This window comes from Monodon monoceros, unplaced genomic scaffold, assembly GCF_005190385.1.
Source record: "Monodon monoceros isolate NGI ecotype Baffin Bay Population unplaced genomic scaffold, NGI_Narwhal_1 Super_Scaffold_1, whole genome shotgun sequence".
In the NCBI taxonomy this organism is placed as follows: Eukaryota; Metazoa; Chordata; class Mammalia; order Artiodactyla; family Monodontidae; genus Monodon; species Monodon monoceros.
This window is the reverse complement of record NW_021703765.1, coordinates 77,884,086-77,909,867: the sequence shown is the minus strand read 5'-3', so window position 1 is coordinate 77,909,867 and position 25,782 is coordinate 77,884,086. Positions and strand designations below refer to the sequence as shown.

The 25,782-nt window shown below is 50.2% G+C and overlaps 2 protein-coding genes across 13 annotated transcripts in view; one reads left to right on the top strand and one right to left on the bottom strand.

Moving 5' to 3' along the window:
• SH2B3 (SH2B adaptor protein 3) overlaps nucleotides 1-16,338 on the top strand; it is a 39,007-nt gene extending 22,669 nt beyond the window's left edge. Inside the window, exons 3-8 of one of the 3 annotated variants that reach the window (XM_029222767.1) lie at nucleotides 12,100-12,201; nucleotides 12,284-12,375; nucleotides 12,467-12,558; nucleotides 12,657-12,871; nucleotides 12,961-13,132; nucleotides 13,268-16,338. In XM_029222767.1, coding sequence (XP_029078600.1) covers nucleotides 12,100-12,201; nucleotides 12,284-12,375; nucleotides 12,467-12,558; nucleotides 12,657-12,871; nucleotides 12,961-13,132; nucleotides 13,268-13,563 — 969 coding nt within the window. In that variant the 3' untranslated portion in view covers nucleotides 13,564-16,338. Of the gene's footprint in view, nucleotides 1-12,099; nucleotides 12,202-12,283; nucleotides 12,376-12,463; nucleotides 12,559-12,656; nucleotides 12,872-12,960 lie in introns of all 3 variants that reach the window. The other 2 variants (XM_029222757.1, XM_029222746.1) reach the window with 2 other exon arrangements.
• Nucleotides 16,339-17,423: 1,085 nt separating this feature from the next.
• The window catches only part of ATXN2 (ataxin 2), a 124,541-nt gene continuing 116,182 nt past the window's right edge, over nucleotides 17,424-25,782 (bottom strand). For 5 of the 10 annotated variants that reach the window (XM_029222665.1, XM_029222725.1, XM_029222719.1 and 2 more), the window contains 3 exons: nucleotides 22,177-22,322; nucleotides 21,287-21,514; nucleotides 17,632-19,070 (listed from right to left, as the gene is read on the bottom strand). In XM_029222665.1, coding sequence (XP_029078498.1) covers nucleotides 18,735-19,070; nucleotides 21,287-21,514; nucleotides 22,177-22,322 — 710 coding nt within the window. In that variant the 3' untranslated portion in view covers nucleotides 17,632-18,734. The other 5 variants (XM_029222672.1, XM_029222682.1, XM_029222695.1 and 2 more) reach the window with 4 other exon arrangements.

The window sequence follows — 25,782 nt, the reverse complement described above, 5'->3', positions numbered from 1 at the left end:
ATTCGTGAATAAGTTTTTGTGTGGACATACGTTTTCATTTTTCCCTGGGTATATACCTTAGGAGTGGAATTGCTGGATCATATGGTAACTCTACGTTTAACATTTTGAGGAGCTGCCAAACTGTTTTCCAGAGTACCGCACCATTTTATATTCCCATCAGTAATGTATGAGGGTTCTAATTTCTCCACATGCTCACCAACACTTGTTTTTCTTATTTTATTATTTATTTGGCTACGTCGGATCTTAGTTGCAGCATGTGGGATCTTTCGTCACGGCACGCGGGCTTCTCTTTAGTTGTGGCGTGTGGGCTCTAGAGCACGCAGGCTTAGTTGCCCCGCGGCATGTAGGATCTTAGTTCCTTGACCAGGGATCAAACCCGCACCCCCTGCATTGGAAGGTGGATTCTTAACCACTGGACCACCAGGGAAGTCCCACCAACACTTGTTACTATCTATCTTTTTGATTGTAGCCACCCTAGCAGGTGTGAATGGCTTTGATTTACGTTTCCCTGATGGCTAATGATGTTGAGCATCTTTTCATGTGCTCACTAGCTATTTCTAATGCTTCTGATATATCCTTTCCAAATAGTCTTCTAGGAAGGTTACACCCATCTATCTTCAAATAGTGGTGCAAACACTGGCTATTATTTTAAAAACCTTTGCCAACTTCTAGGTGAAGTGGTTATCTTGTCCTTTCTGCTTATGAATGGAACGAACCATTTTTCTTTTTAAAAAACAATGAGATATAATTCACATAACATAAAATTCGCCATGTTAAAGTGCAATTCGTTGTTTTTAGTATACTCACTGTGTGTGCAACCATCACCTCTATCCAATTCCAGAACATTTCCATCACCTCAGAAAGAAACCCAGTATCTGTTAGCATCGGTCCCCATTCCCATCCCCGTCCCCTCAGCCTCTGGCAACCACTAATCCTACTTTCTGTCTCTGTGGATTTTGACTCTTTCTCCAATGTTTCTTGGTCATAGACATTTTCTGTGACTTACAGGCCATTAACTCTGTGTGCTCCTCTCCTGCACTGCCTGCCTCTTTCCTGTTGACTTGCAGGAGCTCTTTACACTGACATTAGCACTCTGTCACACGTTGCAAATATTTCCCTAGTTTGCCATTTGGCTTTTCGACTGGTCCTGAGTTTCTTGGCCTATGGAGGTTTCTAAGTCTGGGCAGTGAAATACAGTGATCTTTTCCTTTATGATTTTGTTCTTTGCTTTTTCTGCTTAGGAAGGCCTCCCCGACCCTGGGATCAGATAATTATTTAGGTTCTTCTATTCCAGTTTTGTCTTGGTTTTATTTTTCACATTTAATTATTTAATCCAGCCAGCTTTTATTCTTTGTGGCTGGTACAGTTTCCTGTTGTTTTTTGGTGTCAGTGAGATGCTGTGTGTCAAGGCATATCACTAAACGTGGGCTAAGGATAACGACAACAACTCACGGCAGATTGAGCTTGGAAGGGTGGAGATTCCTGGGCTCTCGCCCTGGTTTCCCTGTCAGCTCAGCCCAAGGCTCTGCTCAGCCGACTCTGAGCCTCCCTGGCATCCCTGAAGCCCCTTGAGCCCCAGAGGCCCTCGCTTTCACCTCTTCTTCTGAATCATCATTCTTCGAAGGCAGGCAGTGGCCACCATCGGGGCTTTTGGGGATCTTGGTGGTGACGAGACCCCCCTCCCTCCGGTGCACTCCCCTACCGGAGGCCGGTGACAGAGGTTATCTGTTGTTTCTTAACCACATCTTTTTCCACTCTCACCAGGTGTGGAACAGACACGGGGCCCAGGGTGCAGCTGAGGGCTGTGCTGCAGGGGCGAGGGGCTTCCCCCACTGGGCTGGCTCCACAGAGAGGCCGGGAGGTGGGCCTGCTGCAAAAGGCCCTGGGGGGCCGGCCAGCTCCAGGACCCCTGGTCCTGTGAGACTCAGGTGCTCCTCTGCTTTCCCCTCGAGAGCACTGAGTACACCCTCCCGTGCAGCAGGAAAGCCCGGGGAGCAGTGCCAGGTTCGGGGCCGGTGTGCCCCCTCCTGCTCGGGGCCTGGGCACGTGGCAAGGAGCCATGGCTTCCTGTCTTGGGGGCTGACCACAGCCCGGTACGCGAGGCCCGGGGTGTCCTGGCACCGAGGTAGCCGGAGCAGCACTACGAGAGGAAGGCGTAGCCTGCATGAAGGTGGATGGGGACAGGGTGCACGGGCCTTGCAGCTCTTCGGCCACGCGGGGCAGGGAGGATTCCTGGCGCGATACTGGGAGCAGGATGCGGTCGCCCAAGGCGTGGGCTGGTGGCAGCTGCTTTGCAGCCGGCGGGGGGCTGGGGTGGGGGTGGGGTTCTGGCTGGGCCCCGACCCTGCTCCGGACCCACGGTCGGCCCAGGCCCAAGTGCCAGCTCAGCGCTCCCAGACAGAGACACCGCTCTGTCCTCAAGACCGTCTCAGGCAGGGCAGCGGGTAACTGACTGAAGGGGAGCTGATGGAGGCTGGCTGCTGAGCAGCTCCAGGCCCTGGAAAGTGGTTGATCCTAATTTGCCAAAGGTCTTGGCCCAGAGTGGTGCCCCGCGTGGAGGAAAGGTGTAGCGGGGAGAGGCCTAGGAGGTGTGGACAAGTGGCCCGGCTAGTGAGGGTGGTGGCACTGGCTCCTCTGTTCCCGCCTCTGCAAGGCCCCATCCCAGGACACGCCTCCCCAGACCGGGCCATGTGGCCTGGACCACTGTCACCCCGAGGGGGGAGGCGAGGTCAGCTAGCGAAGGTGCCGGGGGGTCCGTAAGCTCCTTGGTTCGCCAGTTCATCCACGCCTGTGACGGGGTGCAGGGAGTGGGACTTCCAGGTGTGGTCCCTCTTAAGCCACGGACCCCCCCACCCAGCCGGCCTCAGAGCGGAAGTGCCTGCCCGTCTTCACAGCTGGGTCATCCACATTCAACCACTCGGCGTGAACTAGGACAACTGCGTCTCAGGAGGGGTTTGAGTGGCTGTCAGGGGGTCCCAGACTGGTTGTGTGTGTGTGTTCGGGGCTGTCTCTCTCTATGGGGGGTCTCTGTCTCTGGGAGTTTGTCTCTGAGGGGATGGTTGCTCCAGCATCTGAGAGGGGCTTTGTGTCCCAGTCTCTGTGATGGTGTGTGTGGGGGGGTGGTCGCCATCTCTCTCAGAAGGGGCTTTGTGTCTGTGTCACTGAGAGTCTGTCTTTCGGACATGTCGGGGCGGGGGGACTTTTACAGGCTTGAGGGGGAGCTCACTGCAGGTGGGGTTCAGACGAGCCCCCAGCCGCTGTCTGTTTCAGCATCTCTGGCTGGCTACCCCTCCTACAGGGCCTCTCTGGGTCCGATAGTGGGGGGCGCAGGCCCCCACCCTCAGGCTTGGTCGCTCAGGGTGGGATCTGGGGCTGCCACCCAGAGGAGGGAGGCGAAATGATGTGGACTCCGAGCAGGGTGGTTATGCTTGGGGGATGTCTCACCATGTCAGTGTCGGCTCTGGAGAAGCTCTGCTTCTGGCACTGGCGGGCTCTCACTTGCCAGAAAGGGGAAACTGACTTGATCCATGTGGCTTTTAAGGAAGCTTCTCCCATCCCTTTCCTGCTCCCCCGCGGGGAGAGGGAGCTTGAGGCAACAGGGAGCAGACCAAGGGGGAGACCTGGGAGACTCCTGTGTACTCAGGGCGACAGGCAGGTTCACGTACAGAAGCCCTGAGGTTGCACTCCAACATCACCCCCATTTTACAGATGAGAAAACAAAAGCACAGAGAAGTGAAGTGATTTGCTCAGGCTCATGCGGAGAAAAAGCGGCTGAAGCAGGCACTCAAAGGGCCTGTGTGTGTGTTGCGGGGCTCTGGTTGGGGGCAGAGGAAGGAAGTGACCTGTGGCCTGTAGTTCCAACATTTGTTCAGCCCCTGGAACGGCTCATTGCCTTCGCTTTGCCCCCTAGGGAGCCGGGGAACAAGGGGGTGAGATAACTCACCACACCCCCCGCATCTGCCCCTGCTCCCGAGACATGAGGGCTGGGGCCCCAGGCACCTAGCAGCTACTCACCCATCCATCTGACAAACCCTTTCCAAGTACCTCCTCTGGGCTGGACCCGGTGCTGGGCCCCAGCTGGGAACAAGGCCTGGTGCCCTGTCCCCACCCTCCGAGGAACTCCCAGGCAGGCGGTGGGGGCAGCTGCACCTTCAGGAAATTATGGCCAGGGCTGATAAGCCCCGTGCTGAGGGAGAGGCACAGGAATCGCACTGACCACGACTTGGTGATCAGAGAAGGCTCCCTGGAGGAGGGGAGGTTCTCTCTGCTGAGACCCGCAGTTTGGGTCAGGCCTGGTGGTGGGAGAGAACACGAGCTGAGAGGAGTGGGCTGGTTGGGGGTGGGTGGTGTGGGCTCTGGGGCTGGCAGACGAGGGTCTGAGCCCCAGCTCTTCTTGGCTTCTTTCTCCGTGGCCGGGGACAAGTGATTTTGCCTCTCAGGGTCCCCGTTCCTCCATCTGTAACACGAGCCTGATGTGTTCCGTGAGGTGTCCAGAGCCTTCCTCTCAGCCAGTCCTCTCCCCTGGCCGGCTCGAGCCCCTGGAGGCCCAACCTCGCGTCCTCCGTCCTCGCCCCGATCACCCTGCTTTGATGTATCCCTGCCACTCTTCCAGAGCCCTCATGGCGATGGGCGGTCTGCAGTGGGGGCCATATCCTGGGCCCTACTTATTATCCCCAGCACTCACAATACTTGGCGAACAAGGGGCCTGTGATGAATATCTGTATAGGAATGAAGTGAGCATCTACAACCTACCAGGCACCGTGGTCGGTACCGGGGATGCCACAAGAACAAGTCCCCACAGAGAGCATTTCACAGGTTGACAAGTGCAGTGAAGAAAGTAAAGGGGTTCTGTGATGATGACTCTGTGTATTTAGACACCTGGTCAGGGAGGGCCTTCCTGAGGAGGTGACCCTTGAGCTGAGACCTGAATCCGAGAGGAGCCCGATTTGTGAAAATGTGGGCAAACTGCCTTTCAGACAGAGGGAACAGCAGGCACAAAGGCCCCAAGGTGGGCCCCAAGGTGGGAGTGTGCTTGCTACATCGCAGGAACAGTGGAGGCCAGTGTGGCTGGATCGGAGTGAGAGGAACAGTAGATGAGATTGAGGAGGTAACAAGAACAAGGTCATGCAGCGTCTCACGGGCCACGGCAAGGACCAGCAAGATGGGGCCCACAGGAGAGTTGTGAGCAGAGGAGGGGGATGGGAAGTAGCTGGATTCTGGATGTGTCTGGGAGTAGCAATGGCGGGACTGATGGACAGCAACTGTTTTGTTCGTTTTTTTTTTTTTTGCGGTACGCGGGCCTCTCACTGTTGTGGCCTCTCCCGTTGCGGAGCACAGGCTCCGGACGCGCAGGCTCAGCGGCCATGGCTCACAGGCCCAGCCGCTCCGCGGCATGTGGGATCTTCCCGGACCGGGGCACGAACCCGTGTCCCCTGCATTGGCAGGCGGACTCTCAACCTCTGCGCCACCAGGGAAGCCCAGCAACTCAGTTTTGATGCTGCCCATCTCGCAGGGGGTTCAGGGTGTCACCCTGTTTTCTGACGCCTCACGCTTAGTGGGGACTCCCTGTGAGCGCCCCCTTTGCCCCCAGACCAGCTGGTTCCAGAGCCCTTGCCCCAGCATCCACCATTCTGCCGCTGTGGGATGGACTGAGCCCTCCCTCCTCCAAGTCTCTTGTGCCTGGGGAAAGGGGGGCAGGGGAGGGAGGTGGGTGTGGCCCCCCTGCCCAGCCTTCCCCTCGGATGCCGTGGGTTCCAGACGCACCCAGGGCCCACGTTAAACACGGATCCCGGGCTGACTTCCAGAGGACCCAGGCCTGCTGGTTGTGCATCCTGTGTTGTGACCAGCCCCTCTGGGAGGTTCCCTTAGCCTTGGCTCCTCATTTGTCAAGTGGGGATAAAAACACCAGCCTCATGGGCTGTTGGGGGGGGGTCATGGGAGGCGCCCACCACTGTTCCTCAGACAGGTGCCCCAGAGCAGGGTGGTCTCAAAGTATCACCATAGTCATGTCAGGGATTGCCCTCCACCCTGAAACAGTGACCTTCCTACTTCTTTGGTCCTGGCACCTCCGTTCCTCAATATGATGCTTTTTTCTTTGAAATTTGAATTTTCTGGAAATGGTGCTGGCCTGTGAATTCAGCAGTTCAAAGGGGTCCTGGATGGATAGCCCAGGCCCCAGTGCCTGGTACCTAGTAGGTGCTCACTAAAAGGTGGTGTGAGGGGGTCTGTTAGTACCATTTCTAGCCACAGCAAACTCCCCTGCCAGCTTGTGGATTTGGCTGTACTTTCTGGTCTCTGGATGTTAGCTCTTGCCGTACCCTTAGCCTCCAGTGCCTTTTCCTCCACCTTCTCCACTTTGGAGAGTGCTCAGCAAACATTTAAAGTCGCTAACTCTATGCCCTGCAGAGGACACACAAAGATGGAAAGGGAGCAGGGAGGCCGCCTTGGACTCATGGTCTTGTTGTGGAAAAATAGCTGTGAAAGCTGAAAGCTTCCTCAGGAGGGGCTGTTCGCTTCTGAGCAGATCAGGTATTCCTACTGTTCGCTTCTGAGCAGATCAGGTATTCCTAAGACTGCATTCCTAAGGCCTTGTGCTCATCCCCACCTTGTGCCGTGTCCCCAGGGACCTTTCCATACCCTGCACACACTGTATTGCCAAATTCTCACGGAAGGTAGGGGCACTATTACCCCACCTTGCAAAAGTGGAGACTGAGGCTAGGAGAGGTGAGTCACTTGTCCATGGAGGATGAGGCAGAGCTGGGACTCAAAGCCAGGACTGTCTAATTCCCAAAAACCAGGATGGCAGTGTTGCTTGCGGTGGTTGTGCAGACCCCAGAGAGGCTTCTGAGCAGGACACAGGGTGGCCAAAGTCTGGGGAACACATGGGTTCAGGTTTCTCTGCTTCAGGTCTTCTCAGAGCCTTTAATGTGCTACTGTGCACGTGATTCTCCATGCACAAGAGGCTGCCTTCTCTTGGGGAATCCCTCTTTGCACTGGCTGCCAGGAAGCTCAGAATCAAATTGGTGGCAAGTGAAACTCTGGTCTGTGTTCTAGCAGTTGCCTCCCTTCCCACTCTGAGTATCCCTATAACCCGACTAAAATTTTTGGAACAAGACAGGGTATTTTCTTTCTTTTTTTTTTTTAAGGTTGTTTTGATACAATCAGTAAGACATGATTAAGCCTTTCCCATAATGTTTTTTCGTCCATTTGTTCATTCATCCATACAGGCAGTATCGATTCTGGGCTGTGGCCTGGGGTTGGGGGACTCAGTTATCCATGACTGGGATCTAGAATTTCTTCTGGGCCTTTAAGTCTTCAGGCCCCCATCAAAGACTGCACTCTCGTCCTCCTCCTCCTGGAGTCTGCTTACTGTTCCCACGCTACCAAAGAGAAAACTGAGGCTGCCAGTTAGCGCCACGCCCAAGATCCCAAAGGTAGTAAGTGGTGGAGCCAGGGCTCGTCTAACCTTGCCTCCCGGCCACGGGGATGCTACCTTGAGGGCATGCGGGCCATGGCAGAGGAGCGTGGCTTGGACCTAGACCTTCGGGCTGTATACTATGTCCTACTTCCTGTCCCATTGCTGCTCTTTATAGGACAGGAATGAGGGTCCCAAAACCCTGGGAGAGGCAAGACTTCTAAGGGGCTGGTGTGGCCTGGGGGATTCCAGATGGTGGTGGGAGGCCTCCCCTCAAGGCTTTCCCTTGAAGGATAAAGGCCCCTACAGTGGATGCAATAAGGCCATTGTGAGGGCTCGGCCTGCCCATACCACGGGACCCTCCGTGCCAGGCCCTTTAGTGCTTGGGTGTGAATTGGATGTTGTCTGTCTTCCCCTCCAGCCTCCCACGGAGGCAGCGGGTAAGAGAAGGGTCGGGCCCAACTAGCTGGCCTGCTTCTGCCCAAGTATTTAATGTGAGTGTCAGCTGCCCACCTCCACAGCTCCACCTTAGAATAAGCCGACGGACTCCCACAGCCTCAAGGTCCCGTGGGGACTGCCTCACTGCGTGCCAGTCTCACTGTGCCTTTGTGCTTCCCCACCTCAGGGCCTTTGCCAGGGTCATCCTGGCACCTACCTGGGAAGCTCACTCACTGCCTTCCCACCCACCTGTCCCGGCCCTTACCGTCCCCTGCCTGTTGGGTGTCTGTCTCCCTTCTCTGGGAGCTCTCACAGCTCTGTGACCCTGTGTGTATTTTGTTCCTGCTGGGGCACCGGCACCTCTGCCAGGGTCTCGTGGGTATGAATGGCCATGAGTTCACGGCAGAGCAGGGTACAGCCCAGTACCCTGGAAGACTCTGGATGGGCCATCCCCACCCCTGAGCACACAGGGAGTGGCAGCAGGTTTAGGGAAGGCAGGGCCTCCAGAGAAAGGCCAGGTCTGGTCCCAGTCATCCCCTCCAGGCAGATTCGAGGCCCAAAAGGCCGCCCGCCCCCGGCCCCCTGCCATGGGAGAAAGGAGTCCTTGGACAGTGGGAGCTGAGGAAGACCGGATGAACCCGCGGGCTAGGCAGAGCTGACCAAAACGCCCTCCAAAAGCACGAGAACAAACCTAGGGCCAGAACTTTGCTCTGTCTTATGTAGAAGCACATGGAACTTCCTGCCATGTCCACTGAACAGACTAATTGTCCTTTCAGGGTTCACCCTACCCACCCTCTGGCACCTTCATGTCCTTGATCTCTTCAAACCCAGAAGCACCTGAGTAGTTCCCTGTGTGTTATGCATAGTCACAGTGATATACATTTTATTTTAGTATCAATTACATTCCATTACTCCCCTTTTATCTTACTTAGGGTATGTACGTAGGGAGGGAGGTTATATTATGTGTCAACTTCGTTGCAGGTAGAAAGGGAGCACGTTACAAACGGGGTCTGTAAGGTTGAGAGAAAGCAGGTGTGTGCTCAGGGGAAGCTGTAGTCCTGCACGTGACACAAGAGCACTGTAATGCTGCCGTACTGCAGTCCTGTGACACGGGAGCACTGTAACGCCGCAGTCAACCCAAGCAGGCTTTTCCCATCTTGGCTGGCCCCAGCCTGGAAATTTAACAACAGCTGTTTATCAGGTATTTCTTTCACTTGCAATAGTTCACCCAATCACCATACCAACCCTGTGAAAAAAGAGGGACTATTAAATATTTCCACCATACATATATATGACAAAACTAAGGCATGGAGGGTTGAGTCGCTTGTCCAAGGTTATACAAGAAGGGTAAGGGTCAAGACTGAACCCTAGTGCCTAGAGGAATAAGAAAAATTAAAAAGCCTGGATAAAGTTAGCTCTAGAAATGCAAGCCCTACTGTGAGGACAGTGTCAGAGCCGGTCTACATCTTTGTCTTTACGCTTCCTAGCAGCCAGAGCAAACAAAGAAATGGATTACCACTGGAGGCACAGTGGCCATTGGAGCTAAGAACGAGAAGAACAGCTCCCCAGGAGGGATGATGCAGGATGTGGCGGGTGACAGTCTACTACCGCCTGTACTGCAAACACTGGGATGGTCTGGTCATTCTGATCACCCAAGCACAGTGTGACTCTGAGGTGGGTCCAGAGAGCAGCTGCTGGCCTGGCTTGCTCTGCGTGGCAGGTGGAATAGAGGGTGTGTGAGAGGAGGGGAACCTGAAGCCCCAAGTGTTCCTGCGGCTGCGGTTCGGGCTCGGCTCTCTCCACCAGAGCTCTGTTCCATCACATTGTTCAGTCTTGTTCAGTCACTGGTCCATCCACACAGTGACCAGCGCTCACAAGTCCTGCTCTGGACTGTCTAGCTAGGACTGTGGCCATAGGTGGGGATGTCTGTCCCTGTGCTCTCAATTGCCCCTCCAATCTGGGCAGAGCCCCTGGCATCTCCCCCACCAGGCAGCATGGTAGTTAGATGCACTGGCTCTGGTCCTTGGCAGGCTGGGGTTCAGACCCCAGCTCAGCCTCTGGGGTTGTGTGAGCCTGGGCCACCATGAAGATACCAAAGAACCTGTATCATGCTCAGCCAGCAGGCAGAGGGGAGCCAGGATGTCTGTGCGGCCAGGGTTGGCTGTGGGGGGAGGAGGGGAATGCTCTCTTCACTGCCTGTCAGGTCAGCGGTTCCTCAGCTGCTGGGGGTGAAGCTGGCATGGAGGGCCCCACTTTCATAGTAAAACCAGGCTCTGCCAGTAATCTGGGCACTCACACTGGGGACAGGGCCCAGGACCCAGAGCAGAACTGAAAGGGAGATGAGGCCTGTTACCCTCTCGGCCTGGCCCGCTTCCTCCCAGTGATGTTGAGGGCCTAGAGACAGTGGGGAGGCTGGGGGTCCAGGCAGGGCTGACTGCAAAAGCAAGAGAAGGAAGGAGCCCTCTGCACCTAACCCGTTTTGCAGACGGGAAATAGAGACAGAGGGGCTGGCTGACAGTGAAAACTTCTGGGAGAGCAGAGGCCCTGCTTCCCATGCGCTCCAGTGTGTCCAGTGCTTGTGTAGTGCCAGGCGAGGCTCCCAGGCTGAGGAACTTGGTCGTGGGGGACATATAAGAACTTGAAGGGTGAAGAGGCCCTGGCTGGTGCTGGTCACTTAGGGCTGGGATTTACTAGCTGTGCAACCTCTCTGAGCTTGTTCCCAGAGCTGTTCTCCCCAGCCTGCTGTGTCCAACAACCAGGGTAGGACTGGCAGCTCCAAGACCTTCTGTGGGTGGGCCTGGACCAGGAAGAGCCCCAGTTTGACCAACCCTCTCCTGCCAGGCTGCCCAGTCCTGGGGTCACCATCCTTCTATCAGAACCCTGGCACCTGTGTGTCTGAAGCATGCTTAAGCGTATGGCTTTAAGGACTGACTCTTGCACCACCTTTTGAAAAGTCAGCCCCTCATGGAGGTCAGGTCTGCCAAAGCCACTGTGCCTGGAACTCACCTTTGGTCCTGCCTCTTGTTTCCTCCTCCCCAGCCGGCACTGCCTTGGTGAGAGCTGTGGTATCTCCAGGTGCGCCTTGCTGTCTGTCTCCTGGCTCTTAGGAAAAGCTGCTGGAGGGAGAGGGCCCAGTTGGGTCTCCTCTATCCATTTCCCACATCTTGCTCCTTCCCCCACACTCTTATCTTCTTTTGGCCTCTGCTGGAAGCAGCCATCGATCATCTCATGACCCCAGAGAAACAATCTTACCAGTCTTATCACAGGAGGAAGTGGAGGAGATGGGGGCAGTGAAGGGGTGATCTCCTTTCTGAGAAAACGATGAGAGCTCCTGGGCCCCGGGAACAAGCATCTGCAGGGTCAGCCAGGTTCAGTCAGGACCCTTTTGCTGGCAAAAGGGTAGGGGGTCATCTCCCACCCACTCTGAGCCCCACGTGTGTTGAATGTCATGGAGACTGCTGGGCCCCAGGTTTTGTGTGGGCTTCTGGCTGGCTATAATTGAGACCAGCCATGCCAGGCTTTGCCCCTTTGGGCACATTGGCAAAAGAGCCCCAAGAGCCCATAGCTAAGCTACTCAGCCAACCCCCTCCTTGCCCTAAGACTTGAAGGCAGGACAGATTAGCTAGGTGTGGGGCAAATGACTTTACTTCCAAGATTTGAGTTTCTTCTTTTTAAGATGTGGTGATAGTATCTGCTTCCTAAGGCTGCGGAGGAGCAGAGCTAAAGGTTCAATGATAAAGTCCTGGGCCCCCAGGCAGAGTCAGCCAGCACCATTAGAGGGAACTTGGGTTGGATACCCTCACGTCCACTCTCTGGGTTTACTGCGATGAGGTGGCCAGCAGCCACTGTGACTGGCAAGGGTAGGGGGTTGGGGGGTTTTGCTCCACCAGTGGGAAGAGAAACAGGTGTCAGCCAACAGACATGTCAGAGCTGGAATGTCCACAGGTCCAGGTGAAGCAGAGGTTGGCCCTTAGGCCACATCGGGTGCTGGGGAGCTCAGTGCGTGTGTGTGTGTGTGTGTGTTGGGGTCGGGGGAGACGGTGCTGTGGCTACAGGCAGAGGGCCCTCTGCAGGCTCCTGCAAGGCAGAATGCTAGAACGCACTCCAGGCTTGGGGTGCCTGCTCAGCAGCACCACGAGCATGCACTCAGCAAGCTAGCCCCTGGGGAGATTGTGGAAAAGGGCAGAGGCCTGGGTGGGTGAAGGGCCATCAGAGACAGGCCTTGAATGTCTGCCTTGGTCTCCTAGAGTTCAAAGCCCAAGCTACAAGCAGCCTGCTCCAGCATCCAGGAGATTCGGCGATGCACACGTCTCGAGATGCCTGACAACCTCTACACCTTTGTGCTGAAGGTGAGTGACAGCTTTCCACACCTGGGAGGAATAGACACAGACCTCAGGGATCCCACCCAGCTCTCCCCTCCCTCCCTGCCAGGTGAAGGATCGGACAGACATCATCTTTGAGGTGGGAGATGAGCAGCAGCTGAACTCATGGATGGCCGAGCTCCGGGAGTGCGCAGGCCAAGGGTGAGACCCTAGGGCCCCACTCCTGGCACAGCTTTTACTGCTTGCTCCTCCTGACCTACCCAGATTCTTAACCCCAACCCTTCTCCAGCAGACTCAGCACAGACCCAGAGATGCATATTCCCTCAGCCTTAGAGCCCGGCACATCTAACTCTCCAAGGGGAAGCACAGATTCCTTGAACCAAGGTGAGGGGTCAGGGCCTTTGTCCTCCGGTGTGTCAGAACTCAGCCCGGACATAAGGCACACACAAAGGATCACCGTCACCTGTCTCCTTCTCTATCAGGTGCTTCTCCTGGGGGGTTGCTGGATCCAGCCTGCCAGAAAACAGATCACTTCCTGTCCTGCTACCCCTGGTTCCATGGCCCCATCTCCCGAGTGAAGGCAGCTCAGCTGGTTCAGCTGCAGGGTCCTGACGCTCATGGAGTGTTCCTGGTACGGCAGAGTGAGACTCGGCGTGGGGAGTACGTGCTCACGTTCAACTTCCAGGGCATAGCCAAGGTATGGGGCGAGGCATGTGGGCTGAACCCTGGTCAGGTTCAAGGCCCTTAGGGGCCAATGCCTGAGCCTACCGTCCTCCTCTCCTGCAGCACCTGCGCCTGTCACTGACTGAGCGGGGCCAGTGTCGCGTGCAACACCTCCACTTCCCCTCGGTTGTGGACATGCTCCACCACTTCCAGCGCTCACCCATCCCACTCGAGTGCGGGGCTGCCTGTGACGTCCGGCTGTCCAGCTATGTGGTAGTCGTCTCCCAGCCGCCAGGTGTGACCCTAATGCCCCTTGATAAAGGGGGTGGTGGCACTGGGAACCGAGACCTCGTGTTGTGTCCTTCCAACACTTGCCTCCACCCCGTTAAGACTGACAGTGTGGTCTCTCTCTTGGTCACTTGTCCCCCAGGTTCCTCCAACACTGTCCTGTTCCCTTTCTCCCTCTCTCGCTGGGATTCAGAGCTGGGCCTTCCCCACCTTAGCGCTTCTGGCTGTCCACGGGGGCTCGGCCCAGAGGGTCTCCCAGGCCGGTCCTCTCCCCCAGATCAGATCTTCCACCTGGTGCCTTCGCCTGAGGAACTGGCCAACAGCCTGCGGCACCTGGAGCCCGAGCCCACCAGTCGAGCCCGGGACTCGGACTATGAAATGGACTCCTCCTCCCGGAGCCACCTGCGGGCCATAGACAATCAGTACACGCCTCTCTGACAGGCCTCCCAGAGGCCCCTGAGAAGCACAAGCAGAGATGTGAACTTCTGAATGTAACTTTCTTTCCTTCCTTCCAGAAAGAGATTTAAGGGACACTGTTAACTGTTCATTCCAGTTTGGATGTGACCCTTCAATTAGGCCTGTTAAAGGGCCTCCTAGAAGTTCCATTCTCACCTGGCTTTCTCCTTATTGTTTACAGATGTAGTTCTTGTTCGTGGATGTCGCCAGCTCCTGCCCTGGGTCCCTAGGACCAGGCCCCATCACTCTTAGAGGGGGCAGTGGGGTGAGGGCTGGAGTTGGCAGTGGAAACTTGTTCTCTTTTTCACTGACACTGTCCCAGCTGGCAGACTTTCTACTTGGGGAGGGGGGAGGGGGGCCCATCAGGAAGCCCAAAACACTAACAAGCCCTGGATTCTCCTGTGGTTTTTCCCGTTATAGCTTCAGTCCACGTGGCGGGTCTGCTGTACCCAAGCCACAGGTGACCACACCTATCCTGCTTCGACTCTCAACTTTAGGACAAAGTTCTGGCAGATGGACAAGCTAAAGGTCAAAAATGATTTTAAACATTTTTACCTCAGATTAATTTTTCAAAGGATTCAGGTTTCAAAATTAAACCACTGCTTATTTCATTGCACTGTTTGAACTAATACCCATGCGATTTTTGTAGTCAGAGACAGCTATGCAAATCCTACTTGACCAGTTCCTGGTTCGAGCCAGCATGCCTGGCCTCCTTGTCTATTGCATCCTCAGGACAGTCACCTGTTGCCGAGGAGCCACTGTCCTTCCTAAATGTAGAGAAGTGAAGTGTGTCACCCTTTCAGGGAAATTCAGGCAATTACTGAAATAGGAGGGTGGCAAGGAACAATTCCACCCTGGTGCCTTATGAATAAAAAACTGGATTCTGGTTTACAGCAGCTTTATGGTGAGAGTTAAACTGAGGGGTAAGGGAGGGGCAAGGAAAAAGGAATAAAGGGCTGCTGGGCCCTTTCTAGTAAATCCTTCACCAACAGGGCTGGCTCAGAGCCTCCAAGTGTCTAAAGGCTTATTAAATTATCCCACAAGGTTTTAGGCTCATTCTTGAGCCAAAATGGAAGCTAGGAATCTGGTGCCACAGCTAATGAGAAACTCCGAAACTCCTTTAATAGCCCACAATCAGTGTTCTGTTCCAGCAGTAACCACTGCTTCATCTGATGAAGCATGTGTGCATGTATACATAGGCACACATAACCTCTACCATGCAGGGAGGTCCTGCAGTCAAATCTCCATCTATACTTGCCTTTCACAAGTGATACAATTCATGGGGGCTGGCTCCTCCCAGAACTTTCATGCAGAGGCTCAGAAACAAGGGAGGCAGTGACCGAGTGGAGTCAGCTGCTTGTGGGTGCGAGCAGAGCCGTTCAGTATAGCCACTGGGCTCCTCGAAGTGGCTTCTAGGAAACTGGGAGTTCAGCACAGCTTAACATTTATACATACATCAGTCAAAAGCTAAAATTAAACCTCGGCCTAAACTAACTACTTGCCTGCCTTATCTGGGGTGAGGCGTGTGTCTGTTCCCTCCAGCCATTCTCCACTCCAAGAGGTCAGAGGTCAGACTTTGGGAGCAGCAGGGAGGTCAGGAGCCACCTCTCTTCCACTTTTAAAACCAACACTCCTGGGACTTCCCTGGTGGTCCAGTGGTAGGGCTCTGTGCTTCCCCTGTAGGGGGCGTGGGTTCCACCCCTGGTCAGGGAACTGAGATCCTGCAAGCTGTGTGGCGTGCCCCTCCCCCCACCTTATATATACAGATAAAACCAACAGTCCTGGGTGTTTTCACAGACGGTAAAGCATAACCAACCCTGATCTAGAGTTGTGGTCTATTTCTAAGGGCCACATTTTCTACACATCAAGCAGGTCTGATTAATGAATGCTAAGCAAAGTGTAGACCAGGAGTAAGCACTGTTTTGGATTTCTCTTTTACAAGAGAAAGCTCATCATAGAAAGTAAATGCTGACAAGTCACTGGTACAGATTTTCCCCTGTCTGCACAGGAAAGGGGCCAAGCAGACAATGAACCAAACAAGTAAGTTCCCTCCCTCCAACCAGAAGGGTAAACAGACATCTGGGATATGATATCCACAAGCCAGGGGCACTCACTTCTTAAGAGCCGCTCAACATACAATTCTCAGGTAGTGCCAAGAGGCAAGCCAGGCACAGCAAGTCAGCAGCTCTGACCGACTGGCTACAAAGTACAAGCTCAGAATCTGTGACACAGTCATCCACTTCCAGACTGCTTCAGTGTAAAATGTTCAAGAAAAACATTTCTTTACTAAATGTGTCTGAGTTACCAGGACAGCTCAAATACATTCCGACAAAAAGGCCCCTCATGGCCTGGGAAGAAGCGACACTAAGTCAATGCCTTTTCTTTCTGCTAGAGCAGGTTAAGCTGGAGGGACGGGGGCAGTGGGTCCCTGGGCTTGATGCTGTCATAGGCAGTGAGGCAGCAACCCTGACGGCTGCAGCCAGCCCACCGCAGTCATAGCACATTCCACCACCCTCTTTCCAGCCTCAATGTGACCACTGCTGGCGGCAAGAGGCCAAGCCAGCAGCCTCTACTGAGAGCCAGACTCTTGAGTGCCAGTTGGACAGTAAGCATCACAAGCCCTCCAGTTATCTCTAATTACAGACAACAAGGATAGCTTAACTGCTCCCAGCATCATCACCTCCTTCGCCTGACTTCAATGAACTTTTACAAACTAACAGTCACCAGCACCAAAGAATTAAGTCAACTAACCTGCCTTGAATTTTAGACCAGCAATCCATATGGCTTTATCTGGTATAAATCTTCTGCCTTTGATCATTTCTGGACCGTGTAGGAGAAAGGAATAGCAATCATTAAAATCTTAAACCAGAGAACACTATTTTTACATAACAGTTTCTTAACTTAAAATCAAGGCCTTGAACCCTTCCCTAAGGGTTGCCTTAGATTCCTTTATGCTATTATTCAGGGCTAAGTCTGTTATCACAAATGTCATGTGAACGCTAACATCTCCCACAGGCTAGAGGAACTTGATAGTTTATTATCCACTGACTCTTAACAAGGACACATCTGACATCCAGTGTTTAGCGGAATAAGCAGCACGTTGTAATGACAACACAGAAAATGGATTCATCTTGTATCATTATAGGCAGAAGGTATTTGGCAAATTTGTATGCATTGTTTATGTACTGTATAAGTAACTTATTCTTGAAGAATGCAAATTTTGCTAAAATGTACAAATTGCTACATGTGAATTAAAACAAAGTTTTCAGAATCTTGATTTGGTACCACAGTATTTAAAGGCTCTATCTATCTATTATGACTGTAGTCTCTGCAAAATACTTGCTTTTCCTGTTTGTCCTGCTCCCACAAACTGAAGACATTAACGAATGCTTAGGGGTCTACAGGAGTATGCTATTTTGTGCATCGCTGCATCTTTTCAGCCCTCTGGATTTCTTTATTACAGATGTGTGTGTGTCTCCTGCCCCCTACTGGTAAAACAGACAGATGCCTGAATCAGGACAACTTCTGACTAACTCATTTGGGTTCAGGAGATATTAAAAAGGAAGCTTACAGAATCAGCGTCAGGGTGAGGATGTGGACTTTCGGCACTGCCCAACTCTGGCCAGCCTTCCTCCTTCTGAAGCAGACCTCTAGCCACCAAAGAGAACATCTCTCAGTCTTGTCTTTTTCTAGAGATACCTTGAACCAGAACTAAAGGTGAAGAAGAAAAGTCATTTGACAGCTAACCTTCGAGGTATTAAGACAGCAGAGTCAGCCCTCCTGCCCTGATATTCAGTATCCTACAATGGAAATAGCTCATACAAACACACATTAACTTGATATCAGTTTTTAAAACTTTTTTTATTTTTTGATTTTTTTTAAAGTTTTTATTTTATATTATCTACAAAGTAAAAGTTCTTCCCTTAACTTAAAACTTGAACCACTGTAGACAGTGATTACTTCATCAAACTTGATTTATAAATAATAATCCGTCAGTTTGACGGTAAGAATTTACTGAACCTTTGTCAAGTTTAGTAAAAGGGCGTTCCAAGTCTTGATTTTTTTTTTTTTTTAAAGCAGTAATAGCAGCAAGAATCACTCTTGTTACTTCTTTTGCTAGCTGATGTGTTCATGACTTTCAGGGTCATTAAAAAATAAATAACTTCCAGTTTCAGCAAGCAGAGCTGGGGTACTTGCGGGACTTGGAAACAGCGTATGGAATTATGGAACAGCCCACAAGTTCCTAAATGCCTCTACTCGGTCCAAATATCTTCCACTGCAAGTGAACTGTTAGCATTCCTATTGGATGTTACAAGAAATCAACATATATTTTTTAAAAACAAAATAAATGAAATTCTAGTTTTCTGTGCTTCCAGTTGGTAGAAGCAGTAGAAGGGAGGAGGGAATTTGGCCTTTCGGTTCCTCCAGGGCAGCCTTACAACTGCTGTTGGTGGTGGGCTTGTACTGTAAAAAAGAAAAGTGAATATTTAAACAGAAAACTGGCAACACCGCACATTAGCCTAGTGTCTCTGCAGCACATGTCTGTAAAGCTATCCTTGTGCTACCTGAACAAGACTCAAAATTTAATTCACTCTTTACCCTTCCCACCCCCCCCGCATCTGTACCAAAAGGGGGAGAAGGTAGGTGGGTGGGTAGAAACGAACCAGTCAGACATAAAACCATTTCAGATAAAACTCCCAGAAGAGTTGTTGATCATGGGGTACAAAAAAGGCCTTAACATATCCCCTCCCCAAATAATAGCCAAGCACCAATATTGCTTTCAGAATAACAGGTTAGACTGTGAAATATCGCCATGGCCACCATCAAGTATTAGAGCACAATCACGGGGCATTCTCTACCTGTCAGGGCATAGACTGGAGCTAATACTATACTCGAAACCAATCCATACACAGCACTTATCTCATCAGTGGTAGTCTCCAGAGCTACAATCAAACTCTGCCATGGTAGTAACCCCCCACATGTCAGACTGTTGGGACTCAGGAAGGAAAACACTGCCCTGTCCAACCTATCATAACAAGGAAGGCCAACTGAGTCCTAAGCATGCATCAGCTACACAGAATGCTGCTGCTGCTTCTCATCAAGCCAAATCCTGTATACCATCAGAACACACACACACTAGGCTCCCGGAAGCCTCAGGCCCTGACACTGAACTGATCATCACAGTCCCTACTGTGTACACTCTGACGGGTCTTGCTAGTTCTCAGATGCGGGGCTTGAAGCGCTGGCCCGGCCTGCCATTCGACCTGTGCGAGCAGAATGCTTTGGGGTGCCCGGCGGCCCCTGCACACACACGCCTCACCTGAAGGGTGCGTCATATAGGGGAAATGCGCTGTTGTCGAGACTGGAATGGGCTGTAGTGCACTTTGAGCGAGGGCGGCCTGGGGACCGCCGGGTGGCTGTGTCGTCATTAGCATCATTGGCGCATGGGCAGTTGGATGAGAAGGAACCATTCCTGACTGTACATGAGCCTGAAACAGAGAGCTCTTTTACGCATACAGGCAACATCTCCAGCTTAAACAACATGTCAACTGTGTCCCTTTCACTGGGTTGGGGCTCTCAGGAAAGGGCAACAGTGGGCCCTCAGGGCCCTTTCTTTCCTCTGGGGACATTCCCTAGTGGATCCGTCAGTTGACCTATAGACATGCTTCACCCTCTAGCAGATCCTGCAAGGCTGAGGGAGCAGGCACCCAGCGAGCCTGGGTAAAAGTCAGGGCTGCAGTGTCCTAGCCTTCAACATTTCTGAAGACTGGATTCTATGTATGGGGCAAGGTCTTCACAAAGATCCCTGATCCAAGCGCAGCTTTCTCAAATTAGGAGGCTACCTGCAATGATGCTTTAGACTCTGGCTTCCATGTGGGGCCTGAATTAGTTTTACAGATAACATCTCTTTCAAGTAAGAAAGCAGATTATTACATTATAAGCAGGGACTGTTAACTTTGTTCTAGGTTCTCTTTGCCTTTCCCCCTCTGCTTCTTGCCTGCTCACCAGCACACCTCAGTGAACAATGAGTCAAGGCAGTCAGAAAAGCCTCTCAGGCCCCTTTGCTCTGCTGAAAGATCCACTGATAGAGCAGCAGCAGCAGAAGTTGCAGTGAATGGCTCCAGTGAGGTGGGAAGGGGTAATCTAAAATTATCTGGTCCAGCCCAGTGTCTCTCTGTACCAGGTGATAATGAGTTCAACCTGGTCTCGCTGTCAAGTTGGAAAGGTTTTAGTCAGCCCAAATAGCTGGATCGCAGCTCTGCAGGGAATTGGCAGAGCCAGGAAGACCCCTCGTTTCCTGCCTCCCATGCTGTGCACTGTTCTAGACCAGGATAAGCCTTGAATGAAATGCTGTTTTGACTCTTACATATTCAAAGGGACCCAGGGCATATCTGGGCTTCCCTGCAAATATTAACCTTGTTGCTCTTTCAGCACAAAAGCACAAAAGTGAGGTTTTAGGAACCCCAACTTACATGTAAATTCACATACCTACTTAGCCACCAGCCTCTGCTAGACATCTACAGGCCCCCTGGTCTCATGAGCTCCTGGTTCAGCCAAACCATGCTGCCCCACACCTGACCAAACCGGCTCCCCTCCCCACCATCAAAAGCAAATCATCCACTGCAGTGCGCCACACTACAGAACCTACACGTTTGCTGGGGAGAATGCCCGAACTTCCCAGAGCTGTGGAACGCTAGTTACAAGGTCGCCTCTGAGAGTTAGCTCCAACTGAGCACCATCTCCAGCCCCACCACGCCAGAGCCTCAGTGGTGCACTGCTTGACATGAAACAGAGTTCAGTGAGGCAGGCTAACTGAGACCCAGAAGAGTTCTGTTATGAAAGCAGCAAAAAGAGACAACAAATACAGCCAATTCACCCTTAACAGCTCTAGGGAGGGCCTAAAAGGACAGTGTTGGAGCCCAACTTCGGTGCAGCTCCTTCTCATTAAGACAATCCAAATTGGCCCTGGATTGCACTGGACTTTTGTCAGCAGCTGATGCAGAAAGCAGCCACACCTTTCAACCCTTAGAAGCTTTTGCTGGAGGTGAGCTCCAAAGGGCTTCCAGGGCTGCTCTTTAAGAAAAATAGGAACACCTGGGTGCTTCCAGCTTCAAGTTACACTGCACGAATGTACAAGGCCAAGCCCTTTCAAGAAGTACAACATATGGTCAAAGCGGATGTAGGAACAGCCAGGGAAAACAAGTACAGCTATTTCTTAGGAACTCATGTGACTAACGTTCAAGTGGTCAGGCCCAGTGTAGTCACCTCAGAGTTGAGAATTTGTGAAATCCCATCCTCCTCGCTAGACTCGTGTGTATGTGTGTGTGTCTGTCTGTGTGTGTCTGTGTTGGGGGGGAATATATGTAAGTATACGTATATATAGCAATGAAGCTATATAAACATAGCAAAGCAGATACAGCAAGGAAAGAATTAGGTTGCATTCCAGAGTCAAAGATATTTTTAAGGTCTCAGTTGGGAAATGTTAAAAGACTGACCAATCAGCAACTTCACTGATCCCATTACAAAACCACACAAACATTCATTTAGGGCCAGATCACATGTATTTGAGTGGAAAAAAGGAGACAAGCAAATGGCATCACACACAGGGGTTCCTGGCTCGAAGAGCAGCTGGCTCTTTGCTGCTTATCTGACAACCTTCATTTCCTACTTGGTCTTCACAGAAAGTTGGCTAAAGCGGGTTTACCTGAGGTACATGGGCCATGTGGGGTGGATTGGTATAAGCCGGCTGAACATGAGAAGGATGAATCGTAAAGACGGTCTGTTGTGCTGTTGGAAAACTATTCTGTGGCGACTGTGTATTGGAGGCAGGTGTCATGGAAGGTGGGGTTGGTGCGAGCCCCGCATGGTAAATGGCTGACTGCTGCTGTGGACTGGCCAGGTGGAGAGCCTGGGCGGCCTGATGCTGATGGTGCTGCAAAGTAACAGGAAAAAATTGAGAAAATTTTCTTTAAGGAAGAGCAGTTTAAGGGTCACACACAAAGCTGAGTTTTGCATATGACAACAGGCTCCCTCTGGGCCTATCTAAGATGAGGGGCAATGGCAGGTACCAGAGAATACACAGGGAGTAGGAGCAGGGCTGGGGTGGGGGTGCCTCCTGTTCACAAACATTCCTGTCTGGGCTGCAAGCCTGATTCTCAGCCTACAAGCCCTCAACCAGCAGTGGTAAAACAGGACTACTGCTCCAGGGGCCTGACAGATGTCAAAGAGCTCCTTAAGTGCCTTCTTAACAAACATGATTAAAGAAGCTAATAGGAAAAAAAAAAAACACCCTCATCATGTAAACATTAGAAATGAGATTTTTTAAAAGTCCCAAGCCAATTCCTTACTTTATGTTAGATTTTTCAATATTGGTTAAGTTTCCAGAACTTACCCCATCACCTTATTCTCAATATGTACCTTAAGGTGATTTAACCCTGGGGGCACAGCCTGCAGAGCTGTACACTGGCTCCATGAGGCAGGGCTGCTCGGTGTTTTGATCACGTGGTACCTAGCATCTTGCCTGGCACTGAAGAAAACACTCAATAAATAGAACGATGAAGCAGTTCTGGTGAAGGCCTCTCAGTTCCTCCTTACCTGAACAGGACTGGGTGCAGGATGGCTTCCACCATGTTGGCTTTGCTGCTGTCCAGTGGGGGTGGCTGAAGGCTGAGGATGTGGAGTATGAGGGTGCAAGGTAGCATTAGGGTGCGCATACTGCTGAGCAAGGGAGCCAGTGGAAACTAAAGTGAAAGGAAAAGAAATGTGTATAATTGACAGGTGTCATGCTCTTAATCGCTCCTCTATGCCTCATCAACTTTCAGCTCATCCACAGTCTTCTTGATGCTCAGTGCCTAACCAATCTCTGTTCTTAAAAACTAAGTGGGAAGTTACTGCTTAACAGTCAGGCTAGCATTTTATTCATATAACATAGCTGTACACATTATATCAAAATCTAATTAAATTTACTTCTAAAACAGTCACTAGGTTTCCTGAAAAGGCAACTGAAAAGCATAGACAGAAACAATTCAAACAATCCCCCGTCTGCGACCTGTCTCTGTCTCTCTGTCTCTCACACACACACATTTAGCTCAAGGCCATCATCTGGCTAACCTCACCATGCTACTGCCCTGGACCTGATGCAGTGTCCCGTGGGCACAGACTATATATCAGGGCTGTAGTAAGGGGCTGGATAAGGTGTGTGGCAAGGTCAGGGCTCTATCTTCAGGGCCAAATGACCACAATCTCTCTCAGCTGATCACAGAAGCCACTCTGCCACTCAGTTCATTCTCTAGGCCTCCCTGCTCAAGATCTGTCACCTTTGCTTTATAAAATCTAGTAAATGGGATTACCTAAACTATGTAGAAAAACGAATTCCCTTCAAAGCATCCTAGCCTTTAAAAAGAATTTTACTAGCTAGAGTAACCTCAAAGGAAATACGATGAGCTAGTTTAAGTACAAGTGTGTTCATTAAAGCTAAGAACCCAAAACCAATTCTTTGTGAATCTCAGCACAGACCATACTTTGGCACAAAACAGGGAGATGAGGTATAAATTCATTTGTTCATGTCATCCCCAAACAGCAACTTGAGACTCAAAAGCACAAGATGGGTTCATTGCTTCCAGTGACTACTGATGGCACACTGATACAAATCTAAGCATGATGTGGCAATGAGCTGAGGACAATGTTCTCAAGATGTATCTCCTCTTGGAAGTCAATGTGTCAGTTCCAGAACAGCTCTTCACATTCTTCATATGGTGTTACATATAGGGGGCTGATGGGGAGAAGCAAGCACTGCTTTGGGATCAGGTACCCTAACAACAGCAGTCTAATAGGCCGGCTGCTGAGAGTTACCAGCATAGATGACTCTGGATGAGTCCAATGTAAATGTTATGCAGAGGGTTAGGCACATGAAACAATTCTATAATGCTTGACATTGTAGGGCCAAGGACCAACATTCCAGCCCAACTGGTTATCTCCTCAACTGTATATGTATCCTTTAAAGAGAGAAGGGTGAGGCAAAGAGCAGTGCTAGGATCACCTGTGCATCCACTGCCAACACCACAGTGGGCATCTATACTAAGTTAACTCCCAGATTAGATTAAACAAAGCATTTTTGTTTATACACTGGGAAAATCCCCTAGCTATAACAGTTAACATACACTGGAACATATTAACAAGGAAAACTGGCAACGTATTCTTTGGGTGTTTTTCAAGAAGTCAGTGACAGTTTTCTGGGACATGGGAAAAATAATGTGCTAACAGCTTTCTTGAGTTTCACAGTCCCATGAATCTATGAAAGTAGTCATTGTCGTTTTTCTAATTCATTGGTTTATTAAAAGGCCGTTCTTCACCATCATATTCATTGTTAAGCTTCTGACCCCCAAAACTGTCTGGGCACTGACTTAGTCTAAAAGACTTGAGATAAATTTTGAACTCTTGTTCTTGTAAAAATCTTACACTTATTTTTCAAATTTATTTTTAAATAATTAGAACAGCTACATGTAGCTAGTGGCTACTGACTGGACATCATTATTTGTAGCACATTTCCTTCAGCACAGAAAGTTTTATTGAATAGTGATATCTAGAGTCATTCATTCTCCCTTATTTTCAAACCACTTGCATTAAAATCCTCCCTACTATAAATTCTTAAATGTTTCATTTGTAACAATTCTAATCTGTCTGGGGGAAAGCAATTCCCAAATCCAAATTCTATTTATGAGGTTTCATAGAGTACAGAATCTCAGAGTTTCTATTTATTTAACTTTATTCAAGAAACTTTTGTACCAAAAAGTTTTAAATTTCATTTTTAATTACCTTTTAAGCAAAGTATTAAGGAAATAAAAAGTAACAATAATCAACTCTAGCTGGGTGCTATTTTATTAATATTCATACATAAAAAAGCATGGCCATCACAAAGAGAATTACACCCATGAAGTCTCATAATTTATTCATCAATTAGAAAAATGTTAAAATCTTGAAATTACTTGGAGAGAATTAAAGATGGAAGTATTTTTTACTATGTATTTAAAAAAGGCATCTCTGTGATAGTTTACCAATACTGAAAGGTTATAAGATAGAGTATTCTAATCTATATGTCATTTGCATTCATAGCATAAATACTTCAAGTAATCCAAGCTGAATGCATCTACATGGGCTTGTGTTTAAAAAAAAAAACACCCTTTCCCTATCTAAACACCAATAAACTGTAATGCATTATAAGAAAAATTAAGCAGATGTAAACATACATCATAGGCTACAAATAAAATGTGAGGATGTTTGATTAGAAAGATCTTCCTTTGTTCATCATCTTGCTTAAAGATGTTTGCTAAGCAAGTACCTTACCCAGGAATTCTTTTCCCCCTTCAAATATGAAAACTGAGTAGCTAATTGGGGAAAATGTGGAACTTATACACTTTAATAGTAAAAACAACAAAAATATACTTTGGTTCCTTGAAAGGCCAGTTAAGAAGGAGACAAAGACAAGTAGGATAAGAGGGAAATTAAAAGGCTGGGGGGCAGGGGGGAAGGCTGGAAGAGGGGAGGGGGGAGAGAGAGATAAGAGAAAGGAACCAAGATGGAGTAAATGAGGGGAAAAATCTAAGAGAATTAGGGAAAGGGAGAAGTGGAGAGTGAAAGGCAGTAAATTCTGGGCTTTCCTGACCTAAGCCTATCATTTAACTGCTTTTATTATACATGCTCATTAGCTAAAGATTCCAGAGAGGTTAAAAATAAAGTGATTTTTCTTCAAAATTCTGATTTAGCTATCCATCAGTTAAACTTCTATTTATAACACCTAAGTTGCCTTCATGAAACCTGGATTAGTTCAAGCTAATCAAAGAAATAACTGTTTTTTGGGCCAGACCCAGTCCAGAAGTTTCCCGCTCACTGTGTTCCTCGGTATAAATGTTTAAAACTCTAATTATGTGATTTGTCAAATCCTCGGAACACTAACCACAATCCAAAAATCATTTCCTAAGCCATGATCTTACTGAAGCCAATGCAGTCCATAGAGATGTGCGTTTAATTTAATATAGAAGTTATTAAATTAAACCTAATTTAATAACTAGGTTTTGTCATTTTTGACCTTGGATGCACAAGACATGAGAGAACACCAGCACAGCAAAACTTTAAAAATGAAACAAAACAAAATCTTCCAACTTTTAAATCTGATGTTAAATTCAGAAAAAAAGGAAGTAAAGG